Below are 26,760 nucleotides of genomic sequence, written 5' to 3' on the forward strand. Positions count from 1 at the left end.
TAGGCTGGAGGGAAAAATAATTCCTTACAGGGGTGAAAAATGCAGAGAGAAAAAAAAAGTTTTCTCAATCTACATTTGTATGTGTATACATGTGTTCTTGTATGTTCTCACCGATATGTGCATATTTCATGAAATCTTGAAAACTGTGTTTGAGATGAGAGAGAGCGCTACACCACTGTTTTTATTATCAAGTATAAGGGTGGAAATAAAGTTGGGTCTTTGGGGTGTGTGTGTGTGTTTGTAGTTTTCCGTACTTACTTTTAGGCCTTTCACGCCTCTTGCGGTGTAGGCTGTCAGCAAGAGACCTTGACAGTCTCCTATCCCCTGCCTTTGCCTCTGTCTGGCTCCAGGTAAGGCCCATGTACTTGGTGTCTGCCTGGAGGTCTCTGTGCCAGGCATTTTTTTTGGTCTGTCCCCTCTTTCTCTTCCTTTGGGGGGTATTCTCTTCCGGTATCCTCTTCCTTTGGGGGGTACCGTGTCAGGGCTTGTCTGGTGATGTTGGATACTGTGGGGTTGTTTTTTTTAAAAACTTGTACCTGATCCTTCTCTACCCTTTTCTTTCCAATTTCACTTTTGTTTTGCTTTGTTTTTGTTTGGGGTTTTTTTTTTGGGGGGGGGGGTTTGTTGTTGTTGTTTTTTTGTGTGTGTGTGTTGTTGTTTTTTCTGGTCAGGGGGGAGGGGGGGTTGCTTTAATTTGTATTTGCATTTCTTTTTATCACAACAGATTTCTCTGTGTGAAATTCGGGCTGCTCTCCCCAGGGAGAGCGCATTGCTACACTACAAGGCCACCCATTTTTTTGTATTTTTTCCTGCATGCAGTTTTTTTTGTTGTTTTTTTGTTTTTCCTATCGCAGTGGATTTTTCTACAGAATTTTGCCAGGAACAACCCTTTTGTTGCCGTGGGTTCTTTTACATGTGCTAAGTGCATGCTGCACACGGGACCTTGGTTTATCGTCTCATCCGAAAGACTAGCGTCCAGACCACCACTCAAGGTCTAGTGGAGGGGGAGAAAATATCGGCGGCTGAGACGTGATTAGAACCAGCGCGCTCAGATTCTCTCGCTTCCTAGGCGGACGCGTTACCTCTAGGCCATCACTCCACAAATTTGATATTTCTTTGGGCTGGAATGCTTAGATTTTCTGCCATCTCCCTCGGGACGCGCGCCATTTCCTCTGCTCTGTCGTTGCTTTTTACTCTTTGGGATGGCCGAACTGTGTTGACTCCTGAGCCTTCAGCTTTCCCAGTACCAAGGGAAAACTGTCAGCTTCTGCTGTTCGTGTGCCCCAACTTTTTCCACAGGTTAACTTTCCACTCCTGTGATGATGGTGATGAGCCCCGTTGTCAGGCTACTACTAGTAGATAAGTCTTGGCTGGTAGACTTTTTTTGTTTTTATGTTTTTGTTTCTTTCATTCTTTACTTATTTACTTCATGTATATGTTTCTTTATTGAGGGTTTTTTTTTTTTGCTGTCTATTTAAACAAAGTCTGAATTAGTGAGTTTACATTTTAGTGGTGATGGTGGCAAGCTGAGAACACAGCATGTTTCATGTGTTTATAAGGAGGGTTCCTGTTTGTGAAGCCTTTGAATGGACATACATCTCTCTCTCTCTCTCTCTCTCTCTCTCTCTCTCTGGGTCCCTCTTTCTCTCTCTGTGAACTACACTATTTTTCTCTCTATCTATTGTCAGCGTTCTACCACTCAACAACAATGTACATCGATTCATCAATGTACTGTCATTCAGATCAGGACAGAGCATGCCCATTTTGTAGGGATGAAGTTGAGGACGAGCAGCACTTTTTATTCAACTGCATCGTATATGAAGATTTAAGAAAGAGAATATTAAAAGAATCAGCTAGACTCCCCTTGCATGTGTTCCTTGGAGCAACAAATTTCAATCACAGACATAATGTATCAAGATATATTTTCCACGCTACCAATACAAGGAAAAAGTTAATCTGCAGTCACTGATCAAGCATGGTGAAATACTATATAAAAACAAATGTCTATATGATGGGCACATTGTTTAAGTATATATTCATTCAGTTTGTACTTGTTTTTGTTGTTGTTGCTATGGATAACACACAGTGTTATATGCAACCTCACCGATCCACCCTTCCCCATTGTATTGTGGCCCAAGGCCGAGGTACGTTGAACTTTCTGAGTTCTGAGTTCTCTATCTATTGTCTATATTTCTCTCCTTCCTGTCTTTCTGTCGGTCTCTCACCTTGTGTAAAAAGCCAGTCATGTTGTTACGTCTCATTGTCGCTTGAAGAAAACAAATAAATAGGCATGGGCACTGGATAAAGAAAAATACGTTATTGCTTAACCATTTTCCTCGCAAATGAAGACTTGTCTTTGTCTTGTTCTTGTCTGTATCATGTCATACAGTTGTTGTGTTTTTTTCTGTTTATCTGGCCAGGGTCCATAGCCATGTCCTTACACAATGTAGTACAAAAGGTATAAATATATAGATAGTCACGGTTTGTTTGTTCGTTTGTTTTTGTTTTTTTTTGTTGTTTGTTTTTTTGTTTTTTTGTTGTTTTTTGTCTCTTTTTGATAGGGATGTGGCAGGGAGGGGGGTGGGGTGGGGGTGGGGGGGCTCTGTTTGTCTGCCTCTCTGTGTGTTTGTCTCTGTTTCTCTGTCTCTATCTCTGACTCCGTGCTACGCCCCACCGCTCTCTCAAACACAATTGCACAATGCAGGTACTAAATTTAGCAGTGCTATTTGTAGCTGAGAGTTTTATGATGAGCTGTTTATGATGTGCTGATAATATCCTCTGGCAAACAAGGTTACCCTTGCGCAGCTGTGAAAATAGATCAGATTTTGTCTGCAGTCAAAACAGACCTGATAAATAAATGTTGCCAGAAATGTTTCTTTTGGCTGGGAATATTCCATATATAAGTTCAGCACAGTCACGATATTTCACTGTTGTTGATGATAATGATTGATCATGTTGGATTGATCATGATGGCGACAGACAAGACTCTTTGTTAAAGACACAGACTGCATCAACACATACTGTATATGTACTACCATCTTTGGAAGAAATTTTTTCTGATTTTGAGATGCATTGCTGCATTAGAACATGGACTTTGCTTGGAAAATCTCTGTTGACACAGGACTGTTCGAATTTCCGTGACATATAGTGTGCGTGTGTGTGTGTGTTTGGAGGATGGTGAGCATGCTTCGCCCTTTCATGATGGATCAAGATGGGGAAGGAGGTGTGATTTATCGATTCTGGAGGAATGAAAATTATGTTGGGAGAGGCTGTCAGAAATTTGGGAGGGGGTGGGGGGAGGGGGTGGGGGGGGGGGGACACATAGACAAAGAGACAGAAAGAAAAAACATCAGCATGCAAACATATAGATTGATCTATTGATATATTTGTTTCATGAGAACACCAAATATTGTTTGGGGGGTTTGGAAGGAGGGGTACTGAATGAAGTATATATATATATATATCCTATGTCTCAGGTATAGCAATTGAAATTCTTCAAATATCAAGAATCCACAAATTTTGAATGAGCTCAGACTCTGTGAATATGGGAAGAAGAAGAACAACAACAACAAAGGCAGAAGGGAAAGTGGAAGAAGAAGAAGAAAAAAAGTTGGTGTTAGAAACGCTTTGTTTCATTGACACTGATCACCAGCCCTCTGTTCCCAGTTGGGGTATCATTATCTGTGTTGCCATGGACACTTGGAAACTGCGTCAAAATGTGTGATCAGTTGTTTGTTTTGTTGTTGTTGGGTTTTTTTGCTTGATCCATGGCTAAGTTTTTCACCTTTTGCCATTTAACACAGTTGACAGACTTGTACATGACGCGATGTAAAACAAAAAGAATCGTACCGGACATTTATGATGTGTGGTGATTATCTGGTTTTGGACACTCTCCTAGTGTTTGTGTATATGTATGCTTAGCTTTGTCCCTGTCACGTATTCCATTTTTGTTTGTGTTTTGTTTTTGTTTGTTTTGTGTGTGTGTGTAGCTCTGTGTGTGTGTGTGTGTGTGTGTGTGGAATGGGTAGTGTGTGTGTGTGGAATGGGTAGGGTGGGTGTGTGTGTGTGTGTGTGTGGAATGGGTAGTGTGTGTGTGTGTGTGTGTAATGGGTAGGATGTGTGTGTGTGTGTGTGGAATGGGTAGTGTGTGTGTGTGTGTGTGTAATGGGTAGGGTGTGTGTGTGTGTGTGTGTGTGTGAAATTATTTGCTGTCACTGTCCTTTGACACAACCCACAGTACAGTATGGTAGATTATTTATTGTAATTGATTGTTTGGTTTTTTTCACTTTCTGTGTGCGTGTGTGTGTGTGTGTGTGATCGTGCTATCTCAGTTGTGCTTAGTCACAATCAATGGTTTGGCTTTGTTAGAACACAGGTGTGAACATGTGTGCCATCTTTGGTTTGTTAACAGGCATTGATGTGTGTGGTGTGTGTGTGTGTGTGTGTCGGTGGTGTGTGTGGGTGTATGTGTCGGTGGTGTGTGTGTGTGTGTGGTGTATGCTTGTGTGTTTTACTGAGCATGTGTGTACATGTAGTGTATAAGGGTACATAATGGGTGCATGCACTACATTATGGTGTGCGTGTGTGTGTGTGTGTGTGTGTGTGTTTGCATACAGGAGCATTTACATGTTTAAATGAATGCACATGTGTGTGTGTGAGGGACACACAAATGTGCATTGACAACATGCATTCACTTTTTTTTTATGCACACGAGTTGAACAATGTATAGCTTGCAGATACATGTAAATATTCAGTGGCTCACTGATTCAAAGCAGACAGATACACATTCAGTGGTTCTGTTCAAGAGCACTGTCAGGTTTAACTCCTTGGCTGCAGAACATTTCTGAAAGAAGATAACTGTGGCATGACTATATATATATATATATATATGTGTGTGTGTGTGTGTGTGTGTGTGTGTGGTTAGTTTTTGTGTTGTTCAAAGTTACTTCTTCTGTTGGTTTAACTCACTCAGTACGGCCAGTCCTCTCTTCTCCTCTACACAGACCCCTCGGATGTCCAGTGGGTGTCTGAATGACCCAACCTTTAGCTTCCATCGTCAGAACTGTGGTATTCTTTGTCAACATTCACCTCTTCAGTATAAGAGCCTTCCGCTTGCAATATTTTGATGATGGTAACTGGGGTGAAACGCTGTTAACGTCATCTCTTTTGCCGTTCGTATGGAGAGAGTTAAGCAGTGTGATTAATTTTGCTGAACAAAAGTAACTCAATCCTAAGAGAGGGAGACGTCCAAATATTTATTCATGATCTTACCTGGAAGCTCAAAGTTTTAAAAGACATTGGGAAGATGGCGCTCACTGTGATGAGCAAACATGCTTGACAGCAGCAGTAAAGGGGTTAAGCGGAGAGGTCTGTGTTGCTCATGATGATGTGTGAACTGTCTGTCACTCTCTCTCTGTCCCAGTTCAGTGTGCCCTCTGCTTCCTCCTTCCACCCTCCCCCACCCCCACCCCCACCCTCCCTCCCACCCTCACCCCCCCATTACTTTGATGTTGTAAACACCCTATGACTGATGACAAGGGGGGGAGAGGGGGGTGGAGGGGGGGGGGGGATAGTGAAAGTGGTGTTTCAAAAATATCCAGTCATTCATAACTGGTTTGGAGATACACCACTAAATGTGTGAACTTGACATAGCCGAGTGGTTAAAGCGTTGAACTTTCAATCTGAGGGACCCGGGTTTGAATCACGGTGACGGCGCCTGGTGGGTGTAAAGGGTGGAGATTTTTCCGATCTCCCAGGTCAACATTTGTGCAGATCTGCTTGTGCCTGAATCCCCTTCGTGTGTGTACGCATGCAGAAGATCAAATACGCACGTTAAAGATCCTGTAACCCATATCAGTGTTTGGTGGGTTATAGAGACACGAAAATACCCAGCACGCATGAACCACGACAGAGTCATCGGCAAGTCGATGTTGGTTGTGTAACGGAAAGAAGAAGAAAGAAAAATAAAAACTTTCAGCCTTTCCAGAACTGTTTCCCTTCTTTTGATGATGTCGTCAGTGACATCACTATGCCTATGTGTGCTATGGGCATGATAGTGAAGGGGGGTGATGTTAAGCATTCCGTTGTGTGTGTGTGTGTGTGTGTGTGAGTCATTTGTTCTCGCTGTTTTCTTTTCCTTGGCTGCGCAGTGGTCAGCGTCTCACGCTGTCTTGTGACTAGATTTGGTGCTTTTTCCCTTTGTAATCCTACACTCTTTCACAGTGGTTAGACAGTGTAGTTTTGTCCATCTCTGTGTGTGTGTGTGTGCGTACTCACCATAACTTCCATGGAATATCAAGGCTGTAACTTCTGTGTGGATATATATATATATATATATATATGATGATGTTTTTTTCAACTAGTGACAATTGTAAAATAAAATTGATTGTAGATCAAGCATTACAACAAAGAATGTGAAAAATGAATTGAGATTGACTATTGTAATTTAGAATTGATTATATGAATTAAAAATTGTAACAAAATGAACATGTGAAAATGAAATGTGATGGACAATTGTCATTTAAAATTGATTGTGAATCAAGAATTGCAACAAAGAGAACATGTACAGATTATGTGAGAGGGACTATTGTAAAATTAAACTGATTATGAATTAAGATTCAGAACAAAGAGAGCGCCTAAAGATGAAACGAGAGGGACTATTGTAAAGAGAAATGATTGTAGATAAGAATTCTAGCAGAGAGAAAATGTGAAAATGAAACGATAGGGACTATTGTAAAGAGAAACTGTTTGTTGATCAAGAATTCTTGCGGAGAGAACATGTGAAAATGAAATGGGACGGACAGTTGTCATGTGAGATTCATTGTAAACTGAAGAATATAACAAAGAGAATAATGTAAAGATGAAATGAGAGGGACTATTGTCAAATAGAATTGGTTGTAAATTAATCCTTGCAGCAAAGAGAATAAACAAGAACGAATTGAGGGAGAGTGGAAGAAGGGGAGGAGGATATATGTCTGTGTGCTAAGAAAATGGTTTGAAAGGAAGGAAAAATTTAAGAAGTAAAATGAAAAGCAAAACAGCTGATGTGTCAGTGTAAAGTATTTAGAGAACATTCTTGCCAGTCTTGACCCTCCCCCACCCATTAACCCTTCCCCTTTGACCTAGAACATGCAGTTTAAGCCTTGTTGTTGTGCACACTCACACACACAATTTTTTATTTGATGATAGAAACTTCGCCCAATTATTTTTATTATCAGACTTAATTACCAGACTGCAGAAATAGTCATTTAAAAAAAAAAAAAATCTGAAACACGCACGCACGCATGCACGCACAAATAGTCATTTTTTAAAATTCTGAAACGCGCACACACACACACACACACACACACACACACACACAGACACGTCCCATAGACATGTGCACACTATTACACTCGCACATAAACTTTCAAACATACGCATGCTCCCATGCGCGCGCACACACACACACACACACACACACACACACACGCACACACTATAATTATCATGTTAACGAAATGAAGACTGACATTTTAAACGCCATGGAAAAAGCAGTGATGATGATCCAGTCCTCTCTATTGATCTCCTCCTGCCACGCTAATGCACAGGCAATGTTGAAGTAATAAGGCTGTCAACATACGTATTGATTGCCCCATATTTCCCTTGGACAGAAGAGGGGGAGGTTTGGAAAGGGGTGGAGGGGTAGGTGTGTGTTGTGGGGGTTACAATGACTTCATTGACAATGTCACAAAACATGATGACTGGCCTGGGGATATGATTGTGTAGTTTGTTAGGCGGGTAAAAAGTCTTTTTATTTATTGCAAGGATTATGATGACTTCTGCTACTTTTTTATATTATTATTATTTTTTATTTATTTATGTACGCTTATAGCTGACTTCATCAAGTTTTTGCGCCTTATACATATTATTAGTAGTGGTAGTTTGGGTGGGTTTTTTTTTTTGGGGGGGGTGGGGGGGGGGGTATTTTTTGGTTTTTTTCTCAAGGCCTGACTAAGCGCGTTGGGTTACGCTGCTGGTCGGGCATCTGCTTGGCAGATGTGGTGTAGCGTATATGGATTTGTCCGAACGCAGTGACGCCTCCTTGAGCTACTGAAAACTGAAAAAACTGACGACTTCATGAGTGCATGCACAAGCATCGGGTGGATGGTGGTGGGAAAGAAATGTACAAGGGGGGCTGGGGATTTGGGGGCGGGGCGGGTAAATGGGAGTTAGTTGGTTGGTTGGTGGTGGCGGGTGGGAGGGGCACTGTAGAATTAGGGAAGGGAAAAACTAAAAAGAAAGGCAGGGTGTTCTTTGTCAAAGCAGATTGATCTAAAATGACCATCTTCTGTGAACAGGTTGTATAGATGCATTAAAAAAAAAACCCAACTATTTTCTCTAATAAAAGTTGTTTCAGGGAAACGGGGACATTGGGGGGGGGGGGGGGGGGGGGGGGGGGGGGGGGGGGGGGTTGGTTTTTTGAGGGTTTTTTTTTAAAATGAATATATTACACTTCAGTTTGTTTTGGTTTAGTTTTGTTTGTTGGAGGCCATTCTTCAGATAATTTTTCTGTAAATAGAGTGATCTTTGTTCAGCTTTCAAGTGACTGCTAATGTTTTTCATCAAAGAAAAATGATTGTAGACAGATCGTGCACATCAGGCTATGGCAGAAAACACACACACACACATGCGCACATGCGCACACACACATGCACACACACACACACATGCGCACACACACACACACACACACACACACACACACACAACACACAACACACACACACACGTGCGCACACACACACACACACACACACACACACAGTGAGAGAGAGAGAGGAACACAAACACACGCAAAGAGACAAACACACACACTCACACGCACACACGCACTTAAACACAATCACACACGCATGTCTGCTCTCGCTCTATCACTCACATTCATACTAATCCAGATGCACACATATTTGCGCATACACGTGTATGCTCTCACATACACACACACATGAGCCTGCACAAATACATGCATGCGCACATGTGCTCACTTTCTCTGTCACACTCATACTAATGCACATGCACACATACATGTACACCAGATGAAAACACACACACACACACACACACACACACACACACACACACACACACACACACACACACACACATTCACACACACACACACACACACACACACACACACACACACTGAGAGACAAGAGACCATTGCAACGAATTGTTAGTCTGACATATTGTGGCAATGGGCTGTGTGAATGTGTGTTTATGAAAGGAATGGGTATTTACAAAGCGAGTTCACAGAGGGAATGTGTGCTGGCAAAGGGAACGTTTGCTTGAAAAGGGAATCCCTGTATGTGTATGCGGAGAGAATACATGTGCATTTTCAAAGGAATTGTCAGTTTGCAAAGGGAATGTCAATTTGCAACAGGAATGTCAGTTTGCAAAGGGAATGTCAGTTTGCAACGGGATTGTTGGTTTGCAAAGGAAATGTCATGTCAGTTTGCAACGGGAATGTCAGTTTGCAAAGGAAATGTCAGTTTGCACAAGGGGAATGTCAGTTTGCAAAGGGAATGTCAGTTTGCAAAGGAAATGTCAGTTTGCAACGGAAATGTCATGTCAGTTTGCAACGGGAATGTCAGTTTGCAAAGGGAATGGCTGTTTGCAGATGGAGTGTGTGTTTATTTGCAAAGGAATGTCTGCTTGCTTCAGGAATGTCTGTTTAGAAAGGGAATGCCTGTTTGCTGAGGAATTGTCTGTTTGCTTAGAAATACCTGTTTGCTCCTGGAATATCTCTATGCTATGAAGGAACCAGTCTGTTTGCTATAGGAAAGTTTGATTTATGAGGGAAATTTATTTGCCAAGGGAACAGAATTTTGTGTTTGCTCAGGAAACATCTGTTTGATTTGATATTTGCCAGAGGAATGTCTGTTTGCAAATGGAGTGTCTGCCTGTTAAAGGAACATCTATTTGCTAGGGGAACATCTGCTTGCGAAAGGATTGACTGTATAAGGAACATCTGTTTGCAAAGAAAATGTCTTATTTGCTAAGAAAACATGTGTTTGCGAAGGGAGTATCTGTTTGCTAAGGTAACATATATGATTTACAAATGGAAAGCCTGTTTAGTATCTGGAACATCTGTTTGCAAAGGGAAAGTGTGTTTGCTAAGGGAATGTCTGTTTGGTAAGGGAAAGTGTAATTGCCATTTCTGTTTGCTAAGTGTACATGTATTTGCTAAGGGAACATGTATTTGAAACATCATTTTGCAACAGGAATGTTTCTTTGCTGTGGGAACATCGTTTTCCTTGGGAAATGTTTCTTTGGGACAGGAACAACTGTTGGATTAGGGAACACCTGTTTGGAATGTCTGTTTGCAAAGGAACATGTGCTTGCTAAGGGAAATTCAGTTTGCTATTGGAATAGTTATCAGGAATGTCTCTTTGTGAAGGGAATGATTCTTTGCTTATGGAACATCTATTTGATTGGGGAACATCTGCCAGGAACAGCTTTTTGCGAAGGGAATGTCTCTTTCCTAAGGGAATGTCCGCCAATTGGATGTCTGTTTGAACCATCCATTCGCAAAGGGAATGTCTATTAGAAATGTCTTTTGCAAAGGGAATATTTCTTTGCCAGGGAAACATGTATTATGAATGTGCATTCATTAAGGTAACATCTATTTGGAATGTTTATTTGCAACAAGAACGTCTTTTACGGATGTCTGTTTGCAAATGGAAATGTTTCTTTGCTTACAGAATGTCTATTTGGAACATATATTTACTATAGAAAGTCTGTTTGCGTAGGGAATTTTTATTTGGAACGTCGATATGCTAAGGTAACATCTGTTTGCTAAGGGAACACTTATCATCCCTATGCTTAAGCAATGTCTGTGTGCTAAGGGAACATCTGTTTGTTAAGGGAATGGTCTGTGGTCTGTGTGCTAAGGGAACATCTGTTTGCTAAGGGAGTGGTCTGTGTGCTAAGGGAACATCTGTTTGCTAAGGGAATGGTCTGTGTTAAGGGAACATCTGTTTGCTAAGGGAGTGGTCTGTGTGCTAAGGGAATATCTGTTTGCTAAGGGAATGGTCTGTGCTAAGGGAACATCCGTTTGCTAAGGGAGTGGTCTGTGTGCTAAGGGAATATCTGTTTGCTAAGGGAATGGTCTGTGTGTTAAGGGAACATCTGTTTATTAAGGGAATGGTCTGTGTGCTAAGGGAACATCTGTTTGCGAAGGGAATGCGTGTCATCTCTGTGCTAAGGCAATGTGTGTGTGTGTGTGTGACTGTGTGTGGGAGCAGAGGGAGGACACGGAGACACTGGCAGGGTACCTCTCACTTCACCAGAGCGCGGAGGGCCTGGTCATCATGTGGACCCCCAACCAGCTCATGAACGGCTGCTGCGACGAGAACTCCGAGGACACAGACCGCAGGTGAGAAGGGGAGCGCGGTTGGTGTATTGTTTGGCTTGATTTGAGTGATCGGATCGACGATTAATGTTATTTGAGTAAAAAGACGAAACATGGTGAAGGGTTTTGGCTTGATTTAGAGTGATCAGATTGATCTCTTGGGTAAAAAGATGTAACGTATGTGAAAATGAGGAGATACTATGCAGATTACACTGGAGTGTTGGTTGAATCTGCTTCTGCCAAGTTCTGGTTAGCTTTGTTGTATAATGAGTATGGTTATGAGAAAATGCCTGGGCAAGGAATAGGCATTATAAACACTGACAGTTGGGTGGTGGGAACTGGTGGGTTGGGTGTGTGTTCCAGCAGTTGGGGAGTGGAGGGGGTATCAGGAAGTGTCTTTTTGTGTAGAAATTTTCGTTAACGGTATGTCAGGTTTTTCTTCTTCTTTTTTTTCCTTTTTTTTTTGTGTGTGTGTGTTTTGGTTGATTTTTTTTTCTTTCTGTGTTTCTTTCTTTTTTTTTCTGATGTTTAAAATGAAGGTGACTGTTTTGATTTTGGACTGAACCGAAAGTAGTAGACATGGACAGGCGAAGACAGCTTGCTCTGTCGCTGATTTGAATTATGAATTGCAAACTGTAATTGCTCTGTGATTTGTTGATGTAAGTATTGTATTGAAAGTGTTGATATAATCATTGATCTGTTAACTGTAAATGTGGTTAGTTTCTTTATTTCATGATTTTTTTTTTTCATTCGATATAGAAAATCATATTACTGTATAACTGTATGGTTATATTGTGCATTGATTCATGAGGAGATTTCGAGTTTGTTGAGTTTCCTAACAGTCATGAGATTTTAATAAATAAAAAAATTCTTAACACATGTGCATGCATACATACTGGCACACACACACACACCCCTTACAAACAACACACACACACACACACACACACACACACACCTTACAAACAACACACACACACACACACACACACACACACACACAGAGAGACTTTACAAGCAACACACACACACACACACACACACACACACACACCCCTTACAAACAACACACACACACACACACACACACACACACACCTTACAAATGACACACACACACACACACACACACACACACACACACCAAAACGGTCTCAAATACAGAATAGAGATGGTGAAAAAAAAGACTGTGGATCGAAGTGTGCGTTGCATTGTACGCATGGTTGACAGAGGAAGTGCATACAAGATCCAGAATACCTGATTATCTCTAAAAGAGAAATAAATGCTGACACAATTGACTAAACGTCACTGTGGGGCACTGTTGCAGTATGTACTGGGACTTTGCCATGACCATCTATGTGGATGAGATTGTCTACATTCACTGCCATCAACAGCGTGAGTCCTGACACTTGTGTGTGTGTGTTCGTTCTTTAGTTTTGTATTTTCACAGTTTGTGATATTGGATTAAGAGAGGGGGGTGGGGGAGGACTAATCTTTTAGGGAGGAGGGAAAAAGTGACTGTTCGCACATGTAAGTTTGTTTGTGTGTGTGTGTGTGTGTGTGTGACAGCATTTGTGTCCATCTCTGTGTGTGTTGAGAGTATATGTAATAATGTGTGTATGAATGACTGGTGTGAAAACACTTTGATTTGTCTCTGCACAAGATTCAGTGCTATATAAACTTCTTTTTTTAATTATTAAATGTGTGAAATTGAGGGGGATGATGGGTAGGGAGGCAAAGACGTAAGAAAGATAATAAAAAAATAAAAATAAAAAATGAAAAGAAGTGTTATTTCACAGTGAGTGATGACTGCTTCAGATTAAACGTCTTGTCCAAGAATGTTGTTTGATGATATAGATACAGTACAAAACCTTGAATGATGTTCAACTTTCATGCTTCCCATCCCCCACCCCTCTGGGGGTTTTTTTCTGGCTTTCCAAAGAAACAGCTGGAAGAGAGAAAAAATTGATGGATTGCAATCGCGCCTTAATTTTAGCGCGATCGCCCAATCGAGCTACATAATTATCAGTGTTCCCAAAAACGTACATATGTGCGTAAATGACGCACAGATTTACAACTTTGACGCACAAAATTTTTACCCTGTGCGTCAATGTGACGCACACTTTTTCCTGAAACTAACAAGCATCTTACGGCTTCCAGGAAAACCGCGAAGCACGCATCGTGGGCCTAAGCTTAGGCTAGTGCATAGCAGACGAAACTGAGCTGGCCAAAAACGTGTTAGAGTAACTTCCCTTGCCGATGCAGGCAAACGCTTCGCCAGCAGCCTAGGTCTACTTCACCGAACAAGTAGTTGACTGTGTTTTCATTGTATTCAAGCATTTCGAATGTCCTTGTTTGGAGAAGGTGTGGGTTTCTTTTCATTTTCATTGTACAATTGTCTTCATTGATTTTTTGTATTTTTCCTGTTGACCCTCAGAAATGTGACAATGACCCTCAAAAATTCCAGTCAAAGGGTCACAGTGACCCTCAAAAAATCAGGCCCATTGGGAACACTGAATTATGTGACCTGGTTGGAGACATAATTTGACAAAAAACAAGAACGCCAGAGAATCGACAAACAGAAAGAAAATACGAAAAAAAACTTAGCTGTATGGAGAGCACAGGAACAGGAGTTATGATGGCTGCCGTCAAAAGAGGGCGCTAGCCAGCGGGACAAAGGGGAGGTTACCTACTTCCGGGAGGTTATCGGCCGTAGTTGTTTTCGTTTTCTCCGCATAGGCGGATAGTAGTTTGCACAGGACAGGAATGTCAGACCCCTGCCGGAGTCTGCACTAGTTGGGTCACGGTAAGTATGTTATTTAAACGTAATTTTAGATAGAAAACTTCCTTTGAAGGTTAACCAGAGGGGAAAGGAATGTGCAAAAGCTGAGAGTATTTCAAGAAGTGAGCAGCAAGGCATGATGGTGGCGTATTCTTTACACCCAGTGTATACCGTTGAATGTCTGACATGCATATCAATTGAATCTCGGTATTTGGGGTAGTTAGTTTGAGATGAAGGTGAGCATGTAAACTATATCCACACAGCTTAAAATAAAGGTAAATATATTAACTGTGTCCACACAGTTTAACATGAAGGTGAACATGTTATCCCGGTTCACACAATTTAAAATGAAGGTAAACCTGTTGACAGCATCCATACAGTTTTAATGTAACATTATTATACTCATGATTATTAACTGTATCATTGTAGTTTATGACAAAGGCAAACACCTTATTGGCACCCTTAGCTATATCCAACCTGTTGACTATATCCATACAGTTTAAAATGAAGGCTAACATGTTCACCATATCCATATGTCTCTTGACTGATTTGCGGAAATGTACATGCACCAGCGTTGTAGGGTTCTCCCTGGTTCAGCTACATTAGCCAATGGGTTGTGGTGTTTCAGCTACATTAGCCAACAGGATGCCCTGTCTCAGCTACATTAGCCAATGGGATGCCATGTTTCAGCTACATTAGCCAATGGGATGCCCTGTGTCAGCTACATTAGCCAGTGGGATGCCCTGTTTCAGCTACATTAGCCAATAGGATGCCATGTTTCAGCAACATTAGCCAATGGGATGCCCTGTTTCAGCTACATAAGCCAGTGGGATGCCCTGTTTCAGCCACATTAGCCAATGGGATGCCCCGTTTCAGCTACATTAGCCAGTGGGATGCCCTGCTTCAGCTACATTAGCCAATGGGATGCCCTGTTTCAGCTACATTAGCCAGTGGGATGCCCTGTTTCAGCTACATTAGCCAATGGGATGCCCTGTTTCAGCTACATAAGCCAGCGGGATGCCATGTTTCAGCTACATTAGCCAATGGGGTGCCCTGTTTCAGCGGACTGTCGGGGGACGGTGGTGCTGGTGGGGCAGGACGGAGTGCAGCGACCTCCCATCCACTTCCCCAAGGGAGGCCACCTCCTGTCCTTCCTGTCCTGTCTGGAGAACGGGTTGCTTCCCCATGGACAGTTGGACCCCCCCTTGTGGTCTCAGCGTGGTAAAGGTAAGCTGGGAACTCGGTTCAGGCGGGCCAGGATTCTTGGTAATGAAAATAATGAGGATATTGCAGAACTGACGCTCACACACTTCCCAGACTGGAAGCTAAGGCGCATTTACATTGTCTCAGCTACATGTGGAGTGATGGCGTAGAGGTAACGCGTCTGCCTAGGAAGTGAGAGAATCTGAGCGCGCTGGTTTGAATCACGGTTCAGCCACCGATATTTTCTGCCCCTCCACTAGACCTTGAGTGGTGGTCTGGACGCTAGTCATTCGGATGAGACGATAAACCGAGGTCCAGTGTGCAGCATGCACTTAATGCACGTAAAAGAACCCACGGCAACAAAAGGGTTGTTCCTGGCAAAATTCTGTAGAAAAATCCACATCAATGGGAAAAACAAATAAAACTGCATGCAGGAAAAAATACAAAAAAATGGGTGGCACTGTAGTGTAGCGACGCGCTCTCCCTGGGGAGAGCAGCCTGAATTTCACACAGAGAAATCTGTTGTGATAAAAAGAAATACAAATACAAATACAAGTTTCGTATCAGTATCTACTAATGCGTTCAAATGTGACATACCATAGAGAAACAAGTGTGCATACGTAAGCTTGCAAATTCACACTCACCTCCCCCCCCCCCCCACACACACACACACATACGCACACTCACAGACCAAAGGTTCAAGAAGCTCATTATTCACTAAAATGGTTGGCAGAAGAGAAGAGGCGAGTTTTTAAACCGAACCATGTCCACATAGTAGACTGAGAAGGGCTGTTTGTTTCGTACTACTGGGCCGGGGTTGTATGATGTGATCTTTGCAGCACTAAGTTTGCTTACTGATGCTGTTGCAGTGTTACAACTGGTCCAGGCTATTTATTATTAATGTCATCTTAAATCATCATGATTACTACAATCATTTATGTGTAAACATTGATTGATTGAATGATTGGACAAATCTTTCCTTTTTTTTTTTTTTTTTTTTTTGGTTGTTACAGATTTGTTTTGCCTTGTTTAGTCTGTTTTGTTTTGTTTTGTTTTATCTTTCTCTCTGAAGTGGAAGATGCTGCTGTTTGTTTTATATTGTTTGTTTCATACTATTCTCTGTGTTGTATACATGTTTTTTGGAAAAAAAAATTTTAAGTTAAAAAAAAAAAAAAGTTTGCTTACAGTTAAGAATGTTCCTAAGTGTATGGAGTTTACCTTGGAGTTGGGAACATTCTTAACGATAAGCAAACTTAGCGCTGCTAAGCTCGCTCATGCAGCCCACCCCCGGGCCAAGATTGGAGAAAAGAGCGCTGTCTTTGTGATCTTGTTTTGTCAACAGATTGTTGGTACTCAGGAGTCAATTTTTTTTACCATTTAAAAGAACTAACAAGAGGGGCAAGGCCTTCAAGACTCACTTGTGATAAATTAAGTCCCCTAGCATTAATTACAGAGTAATTTCCCTTTTTTACTCTCTGCACCAAAACGTTTGCAAAATAAATAAAAATTCCATGCTTAGCAAAAGAAGTTCCTGTTTGAACAAAAAATGATAATAATGACTCCTCTTGTTGTTGTGTCAGAATAAGAGGTCAAAGTGCCAAGTTTAGAGAATACAAAAAATATAAATATAACAGTAAATGCAGTTTGCATATAATTAGGCTTCTTTTTTTTATTTTTTTGTGCCCATCCTAGAGGTGCAATATTGTTTTAAACAAGATGACTGGAAAGAACTGAATTTTTCCTATTTTTATGCCAAATTTGGTGTCAACTGACAAAGTATTTGCAGAGAAAATGTCAATGTTAAGTTTACCACACACACACACACACACACACACAGACAACCGAACACCGGATTAAAACATAGACTCACTTTGTTTACACAAGTGAGTCAAAAATCATCGTTTTAAATTTCTTCTTTATCAGTATAGGATTTCACAGATTGCCAGATGCAACCCAAAAAAGGAGTGGATTTAACTAACTTGCAAAAAGCTCAGAATAGGTTTGTTTTTTGTTTTTTTTAGAGGTGAATATTGACGCATTGCATGTTGACGGGACATTCTTTGAACCAAGCATGTATGAATGGATGTGTGATGTTTAACACCAACTCCACTCAGCTGATGAGGATAACCCGCCTGAACTGTGGTGGAAGGGGGCCTATCTAACACAACATTGACACCACTGCAACGACAGCGTATTAACATGGGCAGTGAGAATGCCTGTGCCAGTTATTCATCATGTCACTCTGTGTTTTAGGGCCTCTGTGTTTGGAGGCCTTTGTGTTTTAGGGCCTTTGTGTTTAAGAGCCTCTGTATTGGAAGGCCTCTGTATTTGAGGGCCTCTGTGTGTTGAGGGCATATGTGTTTGATGGCCTCTGTGTTTGACGGCCTATGTTTTTTAGGTCCTCAATGTTTGACGGCCTATGTGTTTGAGGGCCACAATGTTTGATGGCCCATGTGTTTTAGAGCCTATGTGTTTGAGGGCCTCAGTGTTTGATGGCCCATGTGGTTTAGAGCCTATGTGTTTGAGGGCCGCAATGTTTGATGGCCAGTGTGTTTGAAGGCCCCTGTGTCTGACAGCCTGTTTGTTTGAATGCTTCTATGTTGGAGGGTCTCTGTGTTTATATCAGGAGTTTTTAGTGTCTTTGATTTAATCATAGTGTTATAAGCTGCATTGCAAATATAGGAATGCTTGTTTATTTTTGATAATTTTTTTTACTGTTTGAATATTGAGTGTTAAAAACATAGCCTCACAGGCCCTTCACTTTGACAGACTTAGGGATTTTTGTTTTGTTTTAGTATGTGTTTCTAACAAGTTGTCATGAAAATTGCAGTTGTGTTAATTTCTCATGTTAGAAGTCATGCTTTCCAGGCAGGAACAGTGCTTTGCAAGCTGTTCTGTAAATCTGATCTCTGTTGTCATATTATCTGTTGAACAAACATGCTTCAGGCAAGAAGTGTTTCACGGCTCAATTTTAGTCCATTAATCAGTGTGCAAGCTTTGCGTATTACCCAGGCAATGTTTTCTGAGCTTTGTCATAGATTTGGTTGTCTGTATGTTTGTGTTTTGAGTCCGTCACAAATGAGGTGTCATACAAGCTTTGCTATAAATGTGGTAATGTTTTTTCCAGTCTTTGTTATATCTTTGGAAATCTGTATATTTCTATCTCGAGTAAGTTGTGTGTCTGAAGTAATGTTTTCCAAGCACTGTTGTGAATCTGACCATATTTTTAAAGCTTTATTATAAGCATGGCAGTGGGGGTTTTTTAATAATTTTTTCAAGCTTAATAACTCTGGCAGACTGTATGTACAATCTTTTCCAGGCTTTGCTATGATTTGGTGATGTTTTTTGGGTTGTTGTTTTTTTTTTTTTGCAAACTCTGTTGTAAATTTGGCAGTATGTGTGTTTCTATCTTATTTAGGTGTGTCTGAAATGAGATGTTTTACAAGCTTTGCTTTAAATCTGGCAGTGCTTTCCAAGCTTTGTTATAACACTGGCAATGTTTTTTTTTTATGTTGATTTGTTTGTTTGTTTGTTTAGCTTTATTACTTGTATGTTATAAATGTGGCCAAACATTTCTACACATGGCTGTCCTTTCCCGAGCTTTTGTTTTGTAAATCTAGCCAATGTGTCACTGCAAAGCTTTCGCTACCTATCTGTAACTGTGGCGCTCAGTGGTTTTTGGGGGGTTTTTTTTTCCTTGTCTCCACTCCAAACTTCTGTGTACCTCCGGCAGTCTTTACGTGGCTATCATGGCACAGGTGTGTCGGTCGCAGGTAAGGTGTTCCCCAAGCTGCGGCGGAAGGCCAGCAGTCGTTCCAGCAGCGGAAGCACCAGCAGCGGAGGCAGCACCACCAGCATGGAGGATGAGGAGGCCACCGACTATGTCTTCCGCATCATCACCACCTTCAAGCCGGACTCCATCAGTCAGTGGATTTCTGTGTGTGTGTTGTGTTTGTGTAGTGTAGAGTTCGTATGGTGTGATTTATTTATGTGATGTATTTGTGTGTGTGTGTGTTTGTTGTGTTGTGTGTGTGTGTTGTGTTGTGTTTGTGTGTCCTGTTTTTGTGGTGTCACCATCTTCAAAGCAGACTCCATCAGTCAGTGAATGTCTGTGTGTGTGTGTTGTGTTTGTATAGTGTAGCGTTTGTGTGGTGTGATTTATTTATGTGGTGTATTTGTTGTGTGTGTGTGTGTTGTGTTGTGTGTGTGTGTTGTGTTGTGTTGTGTTTGTGTGTCCTGTTTTTGTGGTGTCACCATTTTCAAAGCAGACTCCATCAGTCAGTGAATGTCTGTCTGTGTGTGTGTTGTGTTTGTACAGTGTAGCGTTTGTGTGGTGTGATTTATTTATGTGGTGTATTTCTCTGTGTGTGTGTGTTGTGTTGTGTTTGTGTGTTCTGTTTTTGTGGTGTCACCATTTTCAAAGCAGACTCCAGTAAATGTTTCTGTGTGGGGTGGGGGGGGGGGACGATTAGGTGGGTGTTTGTATTCACATGTTTTATTCTTGTGGTGTCATCATTACCACTTTCAAAGAAAAAGCAGACTCCATCAGTCAGTGGATCTATGTGTTTGTGTGTTTGTGTGGTGTGTTTTATTTTTGTGGTGTCATCATCACCACCTTCATACCAGTCTCCCATCAGTCAGTGGATCTGTGTGTGTTGTGTTTGTGTGTGTTGTGTTTGTATGTCATGTTTGTGTGGGGTGTTTTATTTTTGTGGTGTCATCATCACCACCTTCATACCAGACTCTATCAGTTAGTGGGTGTCACTATGTGTGTGTGTGTTGGGGGGGGGGGCGTTTGAGAGTATTTTGTGGTGTGTGTTTATGTGTGTGTGTTTGAGTGTGTTGTGTTTGTATGTCACGTTTGTGTGGGGTGTTTTATTTTTGTGCTGTCATCATCACCACCTTCATACCAGACTCTATCAGTTAGTGTGTGTGTGTTTGTGTGTGTTGTGTTTGAGTGTGTTGTGTTTGTGTGGGGTGTTATATTTTTGTGGTGTTACCTTCACCACCTTCACACCAGACTCGCATCAATCAGTGGATCTGTGTGTGTGTGTGTGTGTGTGTGTTTGAGTGTGTGTGTTTGAGTGTGTTGTGTTTGTATGTCACATTTGTGTGGGGTGTTATATTTTTGTGGTGTTACCTTCACCACCTTCACACCAGACTCGCATCAATCAGTGGATCTGTGTGTGTGTGTGTGTGTGTGTTGTGTTTGTATGCCACGTTTGTGTGGGGTGTTTTATTTCTGTGCTGTCATCATCACCACCTTCATACCAGACTCTATCAGTCAGTGGGTCTCAATGTGTGTGTGTGCTGGGGAGGGGGGTTGAGAGTATTTTGTGGTGTGTGTTTATGTGTGTGTAGTGTGTGCATGTTCCAGTTTTGCTGAAGACCCACTATGTCTTCAGCATCATCACCACTGTCAAACCTGACTCTGTCAGTCAGTGGCTGTGCGTGTTGTGTTAGTGGTATGTTTTCTGTATTTGTGTGCGTGTGTGTGTGTTTTTCACCCTGCCTCCAAGAAGAACAGAACATTGTGCAAGTTCCCCAAGTGATCCTCAACTTTTTTTGCAAAACCTGTTTGTTCATTCTATTCATTCATTCATTCATCATTGATTTATTCATCAGAGGAGTTTGGCAGAATGGTTAACTCACTCAGTACAGCCAGTCCTCTCTTCTCCTCTACACAGACCCCTCGGATGTCCAGCGGGTGTCTCAATGACCCAACCTTTCGCTTCTGTCGTCAGAATTGTGGTATTCTTTGTCAACATTCACCTCTTCAGTGTAAGAGCCTTCCGCTTGCAATATTTTGATGATGGTAACTGGGGTGAAACGCTGTTAACGTCGTCTCTTTGGCCGTTCGTATGGAGAGAGTTAAGACTCTCACCTGCCAGTGCAGAACCCATGAAGGCCTGGGTTTGAATACTGCTCTCGCCCTTTCTCCCAAGTTTGACTGGAAAATCGAACTGAGCATGTGCTTGGTGCACTGAAAGAAGAACCCATGGCATTGAGAGTGTTGTCCTCTGGCAAATTCTGTTGAAAAAATCCACTCTTGATAGGTACACAACTATATATGCATGCGTTCAAGGCCTGACAAAGCATGTTGGGTTATGCTGCTGGTCAGACATCTGCTCAGCAGAAGTGGTGTAGCGTCTGTGCATTTGCTTGAACGTAGTAACGCCTCCTTGAGAAACTGAAACTGAAACTCATCCATCCATCCATCCATCCATCCATCCATCCATTCATTCATCCATCCATCCATCCATCCATCCATTCATTCATTCACTCACTCAGTATGTGTTGAATGACAGCTCCAGAGATGATGGACCCCAAAGCCAAGGTGACAGGGGAGCTTACCCCGTTCCCAGTGAAGCGTCACCTACCTCGCAGCCCCCTGGCGGCCTCCACGGTACAGTCGTACGCCCGCACACAGGAGGAGCAGAACCACAGCTGTCTGAGCCAGGCTGGGAGCAGCCATAGGTACAGTCATCTGTAGGTGTTGTGGCGCTTTTTCCCTTTCAGTTTCGCTTTTGTGGGGTGGGGCGTGGTTGGTGGGGGGGGGGATCATTTGTTGAATCTTTTGTTGTTTTTTTTGCTTTTTCCCTTCAGATTAATTTCTTGGGGTGTTTTTGACTTTATCCGTGTTGTCTGTTTTTTTTGTTTGTTTGTTTACCTTGCCATAGGCACTTGTCATATGTAGGTGTGGATTTTTTTCCTCCAGTTTCACTTTGGGAAGGAGGGCTGAGGGGGGTCTTTTGTCTCCATCGATATCGCTTTCTTTCTGTTCTTTTTTTTTTTCCCCCATTGTTACATTCATCTCTAGATGTTGTGGCTTTTTTCCATTCAGTTTCACATTGGGTTTTGCTTTTTTGGGTGGGGGGTCTTTGCATCCATGTTGCTTTCTTTTTTTCTTTTTTCTTTTTTTTTCTTTTCGTTTTTGCCATAGGGACAGTCATCTGTAGGTGTTGAAGGTTTTTCATTTCAGTTTTATTGTTTGGGAGGGGGGATGGGCAGGGTGTCTTCAGCTCTATCTGTGTTGCTTGTTTGGCTGTTGTTGTTGTTTTGTATGGTTTTAGCTTTATTACAGGCTGGTTTGGTTTTGGGCTTTGACAAGTTTGAGGTGTCTGCTGTGGTTGTTTTTTCCTTCTTCTTCTTTGATCGTGGGCTGCAACTCCCACATTCACTCGTAGCCACAAGTGGGTTTATATTTGCATTGCTGTTTTTATACCACCATACAGGCAGCCCTTCTCCATTTTGCATTTTGCATGCTGGGTATGTTCTTGTTTCAATAACCCACCAAACACTGACATGGATTACTGGATTTTTTTTATATCCGTATTTGATCTTCTGCATGTGCATGCACACAAAGGGAGCTCAGGATTTAGCAGGTATGCACATACCTTGACATTGGGTGACCAGAAAAATCTCCACCCTTATCTCACCAGGTGCGCCGAAACGGTATCAAACACTGGAAACACGGGTTGAAATCTATTGTTTGGTGTCATATACTGTACCATGTCAAACTGATGCAAACTAGGCCTATCGGTTTGCTCTGCTTGGCCAAATTTCGCGCGGCTAACAGTGAAAAGACGACCCGTCTTTCCCGGTCCACTCTTAGTCAATCAAACACCTCTAAAAGCTATAAGTGCTGAATCATTCCTTTGGCCAAGGCTCTCCACGCCATCTTGTCAGGTTTTCGCTCTGTCTTGTCTTACGCTTTTTTTGGCTATTAAGCGTATTCATTTGGCCTTATTTTGCTGCATGCGGCTTGTGAAATCTAGTGTTCAAACCTTTCAGCTGCTGCACCACCCGTCCTTTGGTTGGTTCAGTTCAGTTTCTTTTTTGAACCCCATGGTGCTAGTGCTCAGGTGTATGGTTTAGGCTTTACTTGGGTTGGTTTAGTTTGAGGTCTTTGGTTGGTAGTTTAGGCTTTGCTTGGGTTGGTTTAGTTTGAGGTCTTTGGTTGATGGTTTAGGCTTTGTTTGGGTTGGTTTAGTTTGAGGTCTTTGGTTGATGGTTTAGGCTTTGCTTGGGTTGGTTTAGTTTGAGGTCTTTGGTTGATGGTTTAGGCTTTGTTTGGGTTGGTTTAGTTTGAGGTCTTTGGTTGATGGTTTAGGCTTTGCTCGGGTTGGTATAGTTTGGGGTCTTTGGTTGATGGTTTAGACTTTGTTTGGGTTGGTTTAGTTTGAGGCCTTTGGTTGATGGTTTAGACTTTGTTTGGGTTGGTTTGATGTCTTTGGTTGATGGTTTAGGCTTTGCTTGGGTTGGTTTAGTTTGAGGTCTTTGATGGACAGTTTAGGCTTTACTTGGGTTGGTTTAGTTTGAGGTCTTTGGTTGATGGTTTAGACTTTGTTTGGGTTGGTTTAGTTTGAGGTCTTTGGTTGATGGTTTAGGCTTTGCTTGGGTTGGTTTAGTTTGAGGTCTTTGGTTGATGGTTTAGGCTTTGCTTGGGTTGGTTTAGTTTGAGGTCTTTGGTTGATGGTTTAGACTTTGTTTGGGTTGGTTTAGTTTGATGTCTTTGGTTGATGGTTTAGACTTTGTTTGGGTTGGTTTAGTTTGAGGTCTTTGGTTGATGGTTTAGGCTTTGCTCGGGTTGGTATAGTTTGAGGTCTTTGGTTGATGGTTTAGACTTTGTTTGGGTTGGTTTAGTTTGAGGTCTTTGGTTGATGGTTTAGGCTTTGCTTGGATTGGTTTAGTTTGAGGTCTTTGATGGATGGTTTTGGCTTTAATTGGGTTGGTTTAGTTCAGCTGTCTTGCCTTCATTAGTTCTGTTTGTTTTCTGTGCCTGTTTGTTTTCTGTGCCCAGCGATACATCACTACAAGGGTGTTGCTGGATCAGCTAAGTTACAAACAAGTATTTTCCGGTTTCTTATCTTGCAGTTTTAACTCACTCTGGACAGATAGTTTTCTCCCACGCTTTCCCCTGTAGACGACCCATTTGTTAGGGTAAGGGAAAAAAATCACAAAAAATACAAAACACAAAGTAACTGAATGAAACTCCCTGTACTTGACCTGCTGACCCCTCTTCTAACGTTGTGTGTATGCCCACCCCCCCCCCTCCCTCTCTTTGCAGGCCTCAGAAGCTGAGTCACTGTCAGTACCTTCTTGCTTGTAGCTTTCTTCACTGCAGATACTTTATTCAACATCTTCATCATCCTCGTCGGTGTCGAAACCTTTAGTTTGAAGCGTTTCAATCACTTCAGCAGCAGTTAAAAGCCACCGTCGTGATCTAGTTTGCTTAAAAAATTTCCACTTGTATCGCCCGCGACACCATTTTCGATACTGTATGCAGATTAGCTTGTCATGTGTGGTACCAAGGTCAGCAGCTGGCTAGTGAGTGTATAATTACGGAAACCTCAAAGAAACTTTCCATTCAACCCTTGACACGTTCGCAGTGCCCGGTGTAGCTGCGATTTTTATGCTACCCCAAGAGGAAAGCGTGGACAAATTTTTAATTGTCGAAACCGCTATAGCGTTCCATCGTCTGGAACGCTACCTTACGTCAGGAACGCTATAGCGTTCCATTGTCCAGAGTGAGTTAAGACAGTGTGATACAGCAGCTCTTTAGTGCGATGGGGTAAAATGTCTGAGCAGATGGTGTTTGCTGTGTGTGAACATTAGAATAAAGAATTCAAGTTTTCGTGAATGATCCTATTTTTTCTTTTTATGTATACTGCTTTTTTTTTTTAATTATTATTATTACTTTCATTTATCCTTGATCCTATTTTTTCTTCTTTTGTATACTGCTTTTAAAAAAAATTATTATTATTACTTTCATTTATCCTTGTCAGGTTCATGCATGAGAATGATTAATATGTGTAGTACTTTACGGATACCACTATTGTTGTTGTTGGTTGCTGTTGTTTTTATGATAATAATGACAATAGTAGTGATACTAGTACAGTAGTAGTGATAATAATGAAAATAATAATGATGATGATGATGATGATGTTTATATGTTATTGTTATTGTTGTTGTTATTATTATTGTCATCATCATTGTTGTTGTTATTATCATTACTTTTACAACTTTTTTTTTTTTTTTTTTTTTTTTTACTTCACGCATGTCCTTTGTCAAGCTGGACATGTTTTACCATTTATTTCTTCTAGCATTAAAAAAATGGAAATGTCTGTGTGTCTCAATAATTTATAGATAATGTATGTGTATTATGTGAATGGTATTTTTGTCATGTAATTTTTCATATTTTTCATGTTTAATCTTCCTTTATATTGTTGTTTCACTGGAATATGTTAACACCTTTGTTCAGTAAGTTGTGATCAAGGAATGAATGCTTTGTGCTTTTTAATCAAAAAGTATTTTGTTTGTTATCACCAAACATTTGTTTATTTCCTGTTTGTCATTATTATGAAAAAGAAAAGAAGAAAAAAATTTGTAAGAAAACTGTAGGGAGAATACATGAGTAAGACATATATGTAAGACTCCTTTTTCATGTATGTACATGAAGCAAATGTGTGTGAAAGAATAGGACCTCGGGTAACTTCATGAATATGAGGTATAGCAAAACATGTTAATAGATGAAATATGTTGATATGAAATGTCTGAGTTGAGTATGTTGTTTAATTTATCAGTGCAATGTGTCATCATTCCTGAACCATTGCATTGTCTGTAATTTTGGGTTCATTTCCCGTATCTTTTGCTTGTGTGGGTATGTGTGTCTGTATGCATGTTTGTGTGTCTGGATGTGCGTGCGTCTGTGTGTGTGTATGCGTGTACATGTGTGTGTGTGTGCATGTATGTGTGTACATACTGGCAAAGAAGCTTTTATCAGTTATTAATGTGGAGAGCAGTGCAAGAGGAGTGACAGACAGGGATAACGGTTGGTCCTTCCTTTCTTCACTTTGTGCGTGTATGGAAGAAGGTGATGATGGAGTCTCCCGTCGGTCTGACGGATGAGTAGGCAGGCAGGCTTATCTGTCGGTGTGTGTCCTCATATGGGAGAAGAGGCCAATTCTGGATGCGCAGCACTTCCCACAGGTGTTGCAAGGGAATACATCTCCAGAAGTTGAGCCCTGCTTCCTTCACTCACGCTTCTCCTTAATGGCCAGCGTTCTCTTGTTTTCAAACGTCTTTATGCCACTAGAGCACAGCATCCTCCAGTGACAGCGGTCAAGGGCATCAGTTTCCCAGGAAAAGCAATGTCTATGTCACAGGCTTTGAGGTTTGTCTTCAAAGTGTCCTTGAAGCGTTTGCAGGGTCTTCCAAGTTCACGGTGGCCTTCCTTCAGCTGGCCATACAAAAGCATCTTCGGGATCCTGTTGTCTGTCATGCGGACAACGTGTCCTGTCCAGCGTAGCTGGCACTGGATCAGCAGGCTTTCAATGCTGGGCAGGTTGCTGCTCCTCTCTAGGACCTGGACGGAAGA

General features: G+C 41.6%; 1 protein-coding gene across 6 annotated transcripts in view; it reads left to right on the plus strand.

Annotated features, from left to right (window-relative positions):
* LOC143274577 (small G protein signaling modulator 1-like) overlaps nt 1–26,760 on the plus strand; it is a 95,691-nt gene that overhangs the window by 39,784 nt on the left and 29,147 nt on the right. For 3 of the 6 annotated variants that reach the window (XM_076578422.1, XM_076578423.1, XM_076578427.1), the window contains 5 exons: nt 11,289–11,419; nt 12,723–12,790; nt 15,240–15,404; nt 19,139–19,303; nt 21,689–21,869. In XM_076578422.1, the coding sequence (XP_076434537.1) occupies nt 11,289–11,419; nt 12,723–12,790; nt 15,240–15,404; nt 19,139–19,303; nt 21,689–21,869 (710 nt within the window). The remainder of the gene's footprint in view (nt 1–11,288; nt 11,420–12,722; nt 12,791–15,239; nt 15,405–19,138; nt 19,304–21,688; nt 21,870–26,760) is intronic. The other 3 variants (XM_076578424.1, XM_076578425.1, XM_076578426.1) reach the window with 2 other exon arrangements.

The sequence above is a fragment of the Babylonia areolata genome, chromosome 29 (assembly GCF_041734735.1).
Source record: "Babylonia areolata isolate BAREFJ2019XMU chromosome 29, ASM4173473v1, whole genome shotgun sequence".
In the NCBI taxonomy this organism is placed as follows: domain Eukaryota; kingdom Metazoa; phylum Mollusca; class Gastropoda; order Neogastropoda; family Buccinidae; genus Babylonia; species Babylonia areolata.